Source organism: Plectropomus leopardus, chromosome 12, assembly GCF_026936395.1.
Source record: "Plectropomus leopardus strain MGB_pleo_1.0 chromosome 12, ASM2693639v1, whole genome shotgun sequence".
In the NCBI taxonomy this organism is placed as follows: domain Eukaryota; kingdom Metazoa; phylum Chordata; class Actinopteri; order Perciformes; family Serranidae; genus Plectropomus; species Plectropomus leopardus.
Window position 1 is genome coordinate 30,643,710 of NC_142187.1, and position 13,402 is coordinate 30,657,111.

A 13,402-nucleotide genomic window follows, 5' to 3' on the forward strand; every position below is an offset into this window, starting at 1 on the left:
GTGGTCACTTTTGGCTCCAAAAAACCAGCATGGCTGAATTTGACACTTCAAACTAGGAATCCACATGACATGTGGTACTCACCACATCTCAGCCTTTCATACCCTCGGGTAATGAAGAACAAACAAAAAAAGAAGTTAGCGGTATCTTATCGGCCACGAGAAGCTGGAAATTATCGGTTTTTGGTATTGGTTGAAATAATCATTACTGTGCATCGCTGCTTATGATATCTTCATATCTCACTTAGGAGTCAAAGGGAACCTTAGTGATTTGATTTATATCGTGTCATATATCGATATCGACTGAAATGAAAAAAATGATCGCGATAAGACTTTTTTTCATATCGCTCAGCCTTAGTCTTATCACAGTAACAGTATGATATCGACATATTACCCAGCCCTGGGTGAAGTATTCCTTTAAATGAGGAAAATGTAGCAGATTATCAAATAATTCATGTTAAACACATAACAGTGACATTGGGTTTAAGGGGCTAACAGTATTTGTCGTGACTGGAGTGGTTACTAAATCAACGTGTGGAAAAAAATTAGACCAAAGTAAAAGACATAGTGAACAAAATATAAATTAATAACTAATCAGCAACTTCAAAGTTCAGTAAGTCATGTTATTTGGACCCAAGTGGCTGAGTGAAAGGGAGAGAGGGTTATAAAAAAGAAAGTATTTGGTTATTTTAAACATTTTTAACCCTAATTACATAGTGCCAAATGTAAACAGTTGCACCACAGTAATTTTCCTGATTGGGGAGGAGATGTCCTTTAAAACTGCACAACAGTAGACCTCAAACATAGCTTGTGGTGAGCAGTTTAACCACAACTCTAAAGGAGAAAATAACCGACAAGGTGAAAGTAAAGAAGAGGCGCCATGAAGGGTTAAATCATGTTGATATATGTCCAGGGTTCGTACAGTCATAAAAAAAACCTGGAAAGGTCATGGAGTGTGCAAATGGCACATGGTTTAGGGAAAAGTCATTTTGTTTCACAAACTTGTATAATAACACATGATGTCATCAAGGGCTGTCAGAAATTCAAAATTTCAATGATAATTAATCTTTTTGCAGTTTCAGGTTGTGATAAAGGTGACATTTTTGGTGAAAAAAATCACAAAAAAAGAAGGCCAATTTTTTTTCTTAAAAATTGAAAAATAACGTTTTTTTAAGAAAAACAAAACAGTCAATTAAAATAAATACAAAATACAGCCATTTAAAGCTGTATGCCCCTCCCCTAAAGCCAAAATAAAAACACAAGTGCCTTCACGAGTGCTTAAAAATTAATCTGACATGCCTCCTCCTTTTTTACATGCCAACATCCCCTTTCATATATAACAAACAGTCCCTAAGACATACTTAAAAAAACTGAATTTTTTATTGTTTTCCATAATATATATATATTTTTAAAAACTGGATCAACATCACTTTCATTCTGCATTCAGACACATTTTGCAAGTATTTCTACCTTTGAAACCTGAACAAATTAGTTTGATTTCTTTCAAAAACATGGTACAAAAGGCAAGAATTGTCCGGAAATTGCAAGAAGTAAGTAGGTAAAGAAAATAATTTTAAAATAACTAGGGAAAAATGTCCAGAGAACTATATTTATAATTATTACTATTATATATTTAAAATTATTTTGCACAATTATTATAATTTTTAAGAGGTTTCTTAATTATTTTTTGTTTGTTTTGTTTTTTCGTAATTTTCTGGTAATTTTCTGGTAATTTTCTTTTATATATTTACTAATTTCTTTCTAATTTCTGGGTCATTTCTCTTTAAGTCGCTCATTGCCGCCTTCTCATGTTTTTGAAAAAAAAAAAAAAAAATATGCAGACGTTTCATTTGCCTTAAAGTTAAGAAAAGTCATGGAAATTTATTGTTAAAAAAGTGTATGAACCCTGTATATCATTGCAGCTAGTCACGTACCATGCTCATACAAAGTATGGAAACACAAACCAAAAGCTGTAGAAATCACCTCTGTGTCTGGGAGGCAGGGGATCACAGTTGTTTCAGATCACCGCAGTATGGTCTTAACCTATATAGATGTTGGCTCTGTGGATACTGTGTACTATATCCGGCACAACTGAGCTGCACAGCAGTCTTGAATTGACCTTGTTCTGAGCAGCGAAGGTAGTGCATCTGGCAGACATAACCCTGCCGGCTCTGCTGCTAAGCACACTGTCACACATGTGATCAGTGGGAGCATGACGCCGGGTAAAGGTCCTCTGCCAGGTACTCCATCATTTTAACAAACACGTCCTCATTAGCACAGGAGCTGGAAAACAAACATTAAGTGAAGTCCCCCGATGACAGTAATGAAGAAATATTTCTAATGAACAAATGTCCCCCATCTGCCTGCTGTGAGGGGTGACAGCTGGGGAGAGCCCACCGCGTGTTTGTGTGCGTGTATGTGTGCACGCGCGCTCCTGTGTGATAAATGTATTCCTACTATCAGCCACCGATGGGAATGATAGGACACAAACAAACGCGCACGAGAACAGACAACGAGTACACTCAACCAGAGTTTCTGAAAACACACAAGGTCAGGCCACTTTGCTTATTAAACCTTTCCATTTTGTAGGCTCACTTGTGTGTTTGTCTCGCTTCCAAACAGGGCATCGGTGGACGGGAGGCCCCGATGAAAGCCACTAAACCTTGGAACAACCGGCGCTTCATAGGCACTTTTGATGTAGAGAACACAACCAAGGGCGACTCGGGCCGCTACCGCTGCATCGTCCACTCAGACAAAGGGGTTGGAGTGTCCAATTATGGGGAACTAACCATAAAACGTGAGTATTGGTCCCAAAGCAGAGAGAAAACACAAACACCGGCTATATGAACTAACACAAAAGACAGCAGGAATGTTTTTTTTCTCCGTGCACACGACCTCTATGCATCCAGCAAAGTCAACAGGAGATAAACAGGAAATGCTGCGTGTTCGTAGATGAAAATGTCCTCCAAGGCGATACTAAAAATACAAGCTTTTTATGTTGATTTGTTATCCAGAGGACTTTAATACTTCCCCTGAAAAGGCTGTCCTTGACTGAGCACAGTTCCACCTAAAAGATCACAAAGGGTTTACAGTAACCTCACTGATATTTCACTCCTGCAGTCATTTGATATGAATTTATGGAGTCTTCTGAAACTAAATCCTGCAAGGCCTCACTTTCCTACAGCCCTATAGCCCGGTAATGGCCTTCTATATTTCTTCACCTCAATTTTCTCTCTGTGCTCTCAATTGAATTTACTGCCCCGTTTTTTTTCCTTTCTTTCTTTCTTTCTTTTTTTTTGTCTCCAAGCTTTATGTGATTGATAGGTTTAATCCTGGCTGTCCAGATCGAGGTCTGTCAATCATGCGAGAATGGCCGGGCCCAGACACAGCAGAGTGAAGAGGGAGATAAAGTCTCTTTGCCTGAGTGTATCAGTGGGTTTCAGCGGCGTACTCAAAGAAAATTTACTGACACACTGGAGGCACTCAAAACCACGCTCGTGCATAAATTCAGCAACAGAATCACTCGCACATCTTCGCACTTACACACACTTGCTAGACGGCAATATTTTTGCTGATCGCTGCTTTCGATGTGTTACTCGATGTATTTTTACACAAGACAAACCCGTTAAGCGTAAAGTGCTTTTGTCATAAATATTTCAAATAATTTTCTAGATTTAGGCATTTATCGAATCTTCTAATGCGTCCTGCTTTAAATTCAGCAGAGATTTCACACCTCGATGACTCCGACATAAGCCAACCCGTAGCGGGAAGAAAAGAGGCGTTTTCACGGTTATAAGTGTCACACATAAAAAAAGGCTGATATCTCCTCTTATCGTACCAGTCATAAAACAAGTGCTTAACCCTCCTAGCAATGTGTCTGAGTCGTAAATCCTCCTTAAATGTGTATTCACCGCTTCCGTGACTCGTTTTTGGAGGAGTGACCACGGAGCGATTCTGTGGATTATGAGCCTGCTACAGTCACACGTCGGCTCGCTCCCCCTCCCCTCATTACTATACACTGCCTTTTTCTTCAACATGAGGAGAGTGAATGCTTGATTATCCCAGATAATCACTACTGCCTTTCATGCCAGTATTCAGTCAGATTTATGCGCCTATGTGGAAGCGCACTGCATGTATTTCCAGAGCGCCATACGGATTGGGCCAGTGCGGCCCCTTCCTCGTGCCCCCCTCGTGATGGGCTCTCCTGTAGTGCAGCCAGTGGTTCTGAAAGGGGGGATAATTACTCCCTGTCCAAGTGCTGGCTCCTTTCTTGGCCTGGTTAGAATCACCTGGAGCCCACAAAGCGTCCGCTGAGCTCCAACATAGTATTCTGGGCCATGCTGCTCAACTCAAGGCTGCCGAGGCGCGGCCGTGTCAGCACTAATGAGTATAGCCACCAAAAATCGAAGGCCGACCAGTCAAGCTCGTCATTTTCCTGTGGCCACCTCTTCTCCTATCAGAAGCAGATCAATTCTTCACTCACAGCAGCCCAATTAGGAGAGCGCACAACGTAATGAGGACCTCTTGCATCTCAGCAAGAGAGGCTCAGTGGATGTAACGGGCAAATGAGAGAGGGATTTATAAAGAGTCAGGTCTAACTAATCTAACAACAGAGCAGAGTGGCAGCGCTTATAATTGCTCTCTGTGTGGTGAATGGCAAATGGGTGGCGGGGCGTGTGCGTCTGCAGTGTCTGCATGAATGTCAGGTAGTATCAATGAGAATTTTACTCAATTTTTCTGATATATGAAAGACGAGAAGATCAATGAATTTAAATGACCAGTGTGTAGGATTTAGTGGCAGCCTGTGCTAAAGGTAGTAGACTGTGCTCAGCTGATAACTTCCTTCATGTGCCATTCATGATCTTCCAGTTAAGATTTCTTTACGGTTCATTGGCGGTGAGATTTTTACCAGGAGCTGAATTATCCGCCAAGGTCGCTTCCTCTAGAAAACAAACAGATTGGGTGATTAAATCCACTAAACACACAGAATAAAGCAGTTTCATATTAAAAAAACAGTTTTTCTGACACTGCTCATCGAAGAGGGGCTGCAAACTACCGTGGCTGAAGCAAAAAGCATATAGCCCTATCAAGAGCCAGAGTTTGGTTTGTCCTTGTCTGGGCTAATGTAGAAACATGGCGGTGCAACATGGCGGACTTCGAGGATAGGACGCGCTCTCTAAATATACCATTAAATTTCAATTAATACCTTTAGCCATTATTTGCTTAAACCACTGAACTCAGCAGACTCATATTTGAGACAGGTGTCTGTAAATAATATTTTGAAAGTCATGTATAAGAGAAAAAATAAACACATTCAAGAAAAAAAAGCAAATAATGAAAAGGAAGAGGAAGAATTGTAGTGAATCTTACCAAGCTAACCATGCGTGCAGCTCGTCCATACTGACAAAGTTTAAACGTTTCTATCTGTATGTGTGTCTCTAAGCAGCTAACCAACATTAGCTTGTGCAGGTAGCCAAAGAACTTCTGTGAAAATGAACTGCGTGGTAACCGGGCCTCTATTTGAGACAGGCGTTTATTTGTCAAAATGTGTAGCTACACTGGGTCAGTAAAAGGGACTGGGCCTTAAATTGGGACTAGGCTTATGCTTTAGGTTTTACAGTAAGCAGCTCATTCTCATCTAATGAAAACACGACAATCAATATTTTAATTGGATCATAGACTAAAGAAAACACTTAATATATTAAGTTCCATTTCTGTATAACGTCCACTAAATCCAATACACACTGGACCTTTAGAGAAATAGACATTTTTTTTAAATTTAGGTCGCAGTCCTGTATGTTGGCTCTCAGTACTGTATGTCTTTGTCATTCTGTGTTGGGTCCATGTGCATGCCGGTGTGACCGTTTTCCGTTGCCTGTGCATGAGTGTGCATTTGTGTGATTGCATTCTGGCGGGCAGGCAGGTGCTGTGGTAGAGGGGGGCGCAGCTGTCGCCAGGCCGTTTGCCTGTCTGGTCAACATCATGACAACAGCTGCTCGCTGACCCTCGCGTATGGCCGCCACTGTCATCTGTGCCGCTGTCACCCATCTATAGCCAGCGTGAAGCTCAGCGCGGAGCCCTTTCCAGGGCCCCCGCTGCTGTGAAGCCGCCTCGCGAGGCTTAAACAGTGGGAACTGAGTTGTTAATATCCTAAAGTGTTCCAGCACTTGAGTGTATTTCACACCGGTAATCCGTTATTTTCAGTGCGTCTGCTATGGCTGTTGAACAGAGGATTACTGCACCTACAGGAATTATTTCATCACTGTAAGCTGCTGCTGCTGCTGCTTTTGTGAAGCAGCAACTTTTCAAAGTTAAATGAAATGCTTGTTGCTATAATACATCACGCTGCTTAGTCACATTGTTTCATGAACTGTCTCAAGTGATAACAGCAAAAATAGGACTGAATGGCAGCAGTGGCATGTGCGCTTTATAGTGCATAAAAAAGCATTTCTCTATAGAAAATGAAGATTTACTGAAATTATTAAAAGGCTCGGACATTTGTATCCTACTGTCACAGGTGATCCTACAAGAGGACCAGATAAAAAACAGCATGATGCAGTGTCATAACTTCAGTGGATATTAGTTGGTTTACTTTCGTGTTAACTTTCTCACCCTGTGAGTCAGTCATTTCTGAGCCAGCAGCTGAAAACTTTGTCGTAGTTTGCATCACAAGGTGTTATCAAAGAATGAGTGTGTTGGCAAATGTGTCAATAACATCAACCTACATGGCACTTGCCTGCTTTAAAGCTTGACTAGATTTTTTTTTAATGGTACTGATATAACTCAGTTGTACTTTTAGTAAGTTTTACAAAGTTCTTACTTTTTAATTTGGTTCTGTAATGACTGAAGATACTTATTATGCAATAAAATAAATTACATCTGGTCTCCTAATCATACATGCCATCTGCTTTTCTCAAGAGAAAACATAAAAGCCAAAGCACTACAGGAAAACCTGAGCTCTCTGTTCTCTGAAACCAACTTTTGCAAACCCATTTCATACATTTTAGTCTCATTTGACATTTTAAAATATGACAAATGCCAAACACCATTACAACACCAGTATTTCAGTACACCATCATACCTTGAGGGATGGCATTACAGAGTGAGCCAGTGCTGCTTTGTGTTGTTTAAATTAATCTGAGCATATTGCTACTTAACTCAGTTAAACCTCTTTTAAGACATAACAACAGACCACAAAAGACCATCAAAACAAGCCAATGGTTGAAGCCAGATTTTGGATCACCCCATTCTTTTGTCTGGCTCCAACATTCAGACTGGCGTTCTGCGTGCAAGTCAAGAAGAAGACACACTGGATTAGCTGGTTCGCTTTAGGTGATGTTTGACAGCAACACTGGGAGCTCAGATTAGTGGGAGTTTAGGGACCTGCGATGGAGGTCACCGTAGGGTAACCATCTGCTGAGGGAGAGCCTCCAATTCTCTGCAGGACACCGCAGCCTTTATGTGCCGGGAGACTTCTACCTCTCCATGACAACTCCATGAGAAGCAGCCAGACGTCTAATGGCATTATTCTGTTACATGTGTGTGCTCATTAGAGCTGCTCACCCTGGCCTCTGGGACATGAAGCTATTGTAGTACGTGACAAGGGTAGATTCTTAAGCACTGCCTCGGCTGTGGGACAGAGCTCTTTGTTGATGATCAGTGGTCTTTGGTTGCACCAGCAGACATGAATGACATGCCAGTGACATAGTGAAGGTGCCCCTCTGTTTAAATGGTAACTGGGACCAAAAATTTTGTCAAATGCGAAGATAAAAGTGTAGAAGTATTCTTCTATATGTTAGATGTTTCACCTCCCTTCATGTGTTGCTGCAATGTCCTCTTACCTGGTTATATGCTTATGCAACCCTGAAAATATCCCGCAGTTATAATAACTTGTCTGACATTTCGGGAAGTCTCATTAAAGCAGAAATGGCACAAGGTTTAAGCGAGATTAGACAAATATTGGTGACATAACAAAGAAAAGGTCATCTTCAATGTTGTCATTGAATGCCACATTTGTCTGAAAGAGATAAACTTGTACTGAAGAACTTGAGCTCAAATTCTGACACACACCGAAGGTTCAAAAGGCCCAGAAATGTGTCTATAATTAATATTCATTTTGATGAAAAACGTCCTTCCCTTTTATGAAATATTTGTACAATAACATCTATGGAAATGTTTCGCTCATCAAAAAAAAAAGACTTCAGTTTTCTCTTAGGCTATAATTTTTCTTATATTTCAGCGTTAGAGTATTAATGCATTTTTTTATTTTTTTAAATCATGTTAATAGCTTGCCAACTTTCCCGAATTTAAGAGACTGTACCAGGCTGTGTTTTACAGCTAGAATAATGATACTGGTATCATATGAAACTAAAAGACCTGAGAAATCCAGTGACACCAGTTATGCCATGTCCGGTTCTCAGTAAGGGGGCAAAATAATGCTCCAAATTTAGGACACATATTGGTGATGGAAGAACAGCATGGCCATTTAACTGAGGTCCCTTGTACCCACTTTATGCTGGTCTCGTCCAGCTCTTGTTTATCATGTGTCTGTTTTTGTGTGTGTTTTTGTGTCTTTGTGTGTGTGCCTTTTTGTATATGTCTGTAGGTGAGGATCAGGCAGGGGAGTGTGGCTGTGTGTATGTGCGTAATAAGTATGTATATGTTTGCGTGGGTTGGGGTACGATGTCTCATGTGATAACTGTGTACAACTGCAGTGTATTTATGGTTAATACCTTAAACATAATTAAGTCACAAAATTGCATTTCTTGAAACAACGATTATGTAACATACTGAAAATGGAATGTACTGTGTTCAGTATAATTGTTATATATAATTATTATTATATATAATATATTATTATTTTTAAACAAGAATTGCTGTATCGTGAATATAGACTTCAAAACAGGTTTGTAATGAAAACTAATGGAATTGAAAAATGCAATTAATTGTGATTAACTATAGGAATTCTGAGGTTAAAAGGTGAGGAGACCCTTCAACCACAATAACAATCTGAGCCTGTCTAGCAAAAATGACTGCTTTTAATAGAGATACAATGGCGATGTGAAATCGCCCCGTATGCTTACATTGTAGCCCGTTGCGTTGCTGCCTGCTGCTACCTTTTCGCTCAATACTGGACCAATTTCAAAAACAGCTTTTCTTATCAGTCTTGTAGACACATAAACACGACGTTAAAGGGTTCAGGTTGAAAAATGCTGACGTTATCTTTAAACAGTATTCCAGATCAGAAGAGATTTGTGCACATAGAGTAACTGTATTATTTACAAAAAGAAGTGAATCTTTCAAAACCAGCAACAAGTGCAGAGTGAACACATCCAAATTCATTTTCTTCAAATCCTGTTTACATGCAGCTCTTTTGTGCTAGCAGCCATGTTTTAGAGAAAAAGCAGCTCTGACTGGATTATTCTTGAACATTTCAGACATCAGAAATTCAAAGAGAAAAATTAGTTTAGTTGATTTTTTACAATATCTGCACATGATGAAGTAGTTTGTAGGAGACTGAATTGTGTTTTTAGAGTAAGTCAACATAATGAAGACGTTGTAGAGTCGGGTTTTAGGCTTTCTCATCTCAGATTTTCAGCTTTGGATAGAATGATAAAATTCCACAGCAGTCATGAGTCGAGAGATTTAGTCAGACAAGAGAGATGAAAACTACAGTAGCTGTCAATTAACAGAGGCTTTTCCATAGAAGTCCTCTGATTGAAATCAATACATTGCTCAATAGAAGCAGCATTTGTTGAGGATTGGCTGACTTTAGTCCATTTACCACTGATGATGAGATTCCCCACCAAGCTGGAACTATTGATTGTCACGTGGTTCCTCTTGAATACCTTGATTATTTGGAAACATAAAGATGTTTTTCATGTGCTTCACACGATTTGTGATTGAAGAAATTGATTTTGAGCATCTTGTTTTCTCAGTTCAAGCCTTTCACCCATTTTTTTTTTTTTTGTGGGAATGTCAGCACTTTTTCCACAAATTAAAAACTCATAATTGCTTTCTCTATTGTCAAGACTTTCTGCAATTTCACTGTTATAATATGTTTATCTAACCTCGAAAACGTTTGGTTTTCATAGAGCCTCCAGTGCCAATCGCACCACCACAGCTGACTGCTGTTGGTGCCACTTATCTTTGGATCCAGCTGAACGCCAACTCCATCAACGGGGACGGCCCGATCATTGACAGGGAGGTGGAATACCGCACTGTGTCCGGCACCATGTACGACCTGCAGCCCGTAGACAAGACCACACACAAGATTGGCCACCTGGATCCAGACACAGAGTACGAGATCAGCGTTCTGCTGACCAGACCTCTGGAAGGAGGCACCGGAGCCCCCGGACCTCCTCTGAGGGCCAGGACCAGATGTGCAGGTGAGGCCAACAACACCATTAGTTACACCATTACCACTGGGAGCTTAGGGGAATGATGCAGTGTGTTTGTTTCACAGTGTCACATGAACAGTTAAAAAAAAAAAAAACCCTATTCATACATCATGTTGTAGATGTTGTGTAACATAACTCGCAGCCAAAGCATACAGATTTTCCTCAAGCCTTAAATGTTTACTAGAAATAGAAAGAATATTCAAACGTGTACTTTCAGATGAAAAATGTGCTGCAAGGGGTTATTGTATCTATTTAGGTTGGACCTGGAGTTTGCAGAGATATACAACCACAAGGCAGTAATTTTAGTATGAGGTTGGTGCGTATGCAGCCTGTTTTTGCAGAGCCTCTGTCATTGTTGGTTGCCCAGCAGTTTCTTTTGGTGACGCTGGACATGATACTAACGATTATCCCAATAATGGAAATTCACCGCAATCAACTTACTGTGAGTGCTTTTCATCTAATCTGTAAATCGTATATCGTCCCGTTCTTAGTAACACTGACATCCTACCGCCTAAACTGTATGTTTGAGCTGGATGAACTGAATATACTGCAGCTAACATACATAACAAATGTAGTATCACTGCCAGTTCACATTTATGTGGAGAAACTCTGAACACAAAAATATGAGTTAGTTGTGAATTCTTTTTGTGTGTATAAATCTTATTTTTTCTTTCTCACTTGAAAAAGTTTCTCTAAAGTTTTATTGTAGACAATCGAGTCAGATACTTTTTCTAACAGACCTTTAAACAAAACACTGGAGTGGCCCGGTAGCCCTTTCTCAACTCTAGCTTTATAATGACTTGTCAATTACAATCTGAGGTGAAGAGCAGTATATGGAGCTTTTGATATCTTTTGCAAAAATAATTTGCAATTGTGAAACTGAAAAAAACAAGGTTCTCTCCCTGTCAGCACTTTGCACAGTTTGAACACAATGACTCACTGATACAACACAGAATTATAGTGAAAAAAATAGCTAGATGCTGGAAATTGTAATAGTTTTTTGAAAAAGAGTGGTCAAAGCAGTTCAAGCATCCATTCATTCAGCAGTTTGTATTATTATGGCCTTGGGCTAGTTGTATTTGAGATTGTACCATCCCTAATTTACTTTTACAAACAAAATATTTCCAAAAGATTCCTATTTTTACAGATCACCCCGTGCTTACAATAAATAGCCATCAGGGCTCCATTGTTGGTGAAGCTCCATTGTGTTTCCTCTAAAGCCTCATTGCATTTGAAGCAAATAACTGCGGCTCACAATTGCCCAACATATATCACTGCCATTTCACTTAGGTAATTATTTTTGTATAGTAGACAAAGCCCTCTGTGTTTTCATTGTTTCCACCTATAGATCTTCATTAAGATTGTTGGCATATGGACATAAATTGTCTTTTTTCCCAAGTAATATATTCTACCTGCACACCTGGAACAATTAGAGCTGTGCATACTCTTTACAGAAAAACAGATATGAACCGGTGGAATAACAACAAGTTTAAGCAAACTCTTTTAACTTTCCTCGCTAGTTGGAGCAGCTGTGTGTCAGTGTAATTGATATGATTTATGGCTGGCTCCAGACATAGAGCTGAAACTGCCCTGCCACATGGTTAACTCTATAACTACTTGTTTATTCGGGTTAATTCTCATTTCAAAGTCCCTGCGAGCTTCTTAATTCATCAGCGACACAGATTGATATCATGCGTGAGGCAGAGTGGCACCTTAAATTTGGATCGTTATATTGCCACTATGCTGTGGGCAGTCGCACTCAAACATGTACATAAACACTTTGAGAACGCCTGATGATATTGTACAAATTGCCCTTCTCACAACATTAACCAGCTAAATTCCCATGCTGTACCAGGATGCCAACTCTGGGAACAAAACAAACCTAGCCTCAGCATTTTCCCCCGGCTAATGCTGTTTGGTGTCCAGAGAAATGCTGATGAAAATGAGATTTTTCTCCCCTCCCTGCCCAGGGTGTAACCCCCTCTCCCCACTGTGAAGGTCATGAGCTTATTCATTTTTAGTCTGGCTGATAGGGATGAATGACCCTACCTGTGCAGCCTTCTGAGCTGGGCCCAGCTTCTGCGGGGGTCCTGCCCCCTTGGCCGCCCTGCCGGTCACAGTCGGGGAGATTGATGGCCCCGGCTCGTGAAGTGTGTTTGAGGAAGCAGCTCTTGATCTTGTCCGGCACTCTGCTGGTCTTTCCCACTGACAGGCTGGGCCTCAGCAGAGCTCCTAATTGAACGGTTAAGACTCACAGGGCTGTGTGATACATCACTGTTGATACAGGCAGGCCCGCAGACTCGCTCCCTCTCTCCCTGCGCTGCTGTCTGGAGGCGCTAATGAAAATCTGTGGCCACTTTAGAGCACTGTCTCTCGCATAATTATTCATAGCCATGCCTTGGTCACTTCGCAAACTGAACAATGTTTCTGATGACAAAGGATGTTTTAATTCAATCTTCTGTAAAATTGCGAATGTATAATGCAAGGACGCTACCAATTCAATTCAGAGGCAGGAGGTAGACAGGGGCAGCTTTGAAAGGTTTTTTTCCCCGTGAAGCACTTCCATTACTTTCCCAGTGAACATCAAAAGAATGTCCGTATCCAAGGCTCTGTGATTGCTTCAGGGGGTTATTTGTGGGTTTCAAGGGTTTGCAGAATGATTCAAACAACATTTTGCTTTTGCATATCCTCACGTCTTTCCTCCGTCGATGTCGAATTTCACAGCTTGTTAACATTTGTTACCCCCCCCGTCCCCACCCCCATTTTCCTGCTGGCCAAAATTACTTACCAAACTCAAAAGCTAAAAGAGAAAAGCATTTGGTAAGCGCACTTCTCTGCCATGTGAAATTTGTGTCTGTGTGAAGTTGTTTACCACTTCAGAGTTCTCCACGCTTGGTAAGTGCTACTTGAAGGAAGACACTGTTTTATCAGGTGGTGCCCTCGGTTCACAGCAGGGTGCCCTGCATTTCAGCAACACTATTGAGAAACCATCTCACACTGAGAAA

The 13,402-nt window shown here is 40.7% G+C and overlaps 1 protein-coding gene across 9 annotated transcripts in view; it reads left to right on the forward strand.

Moving 5' to 3' along the window:
* LOC121951210 (receptor-type tyrosine-protein phosphatase mu) overlaps positions 1-13,402 on the forward strand; it is a 211,096-nt gene that overhangs the window by 81,109 nt on the left and 116,585 nt on the right. For all 9 annotated transcript variants that reach the window (XM_088085802.1, XM_088085798.1, XM_088085796.1 and 6 more), the window contains 2 exons: positions 2,620-2,794; positions 10,092-10,385. In XM_088085802.1, coding sequence (XP_087941928.1) covers positions 2,620-2,794; positions 10,092-10,385 — 469 coding nt within the window. The remainder of the gene's footprint in view (positions 1-2,619; positions 2,795-10,091; positions 10,386-13,402) is intronic.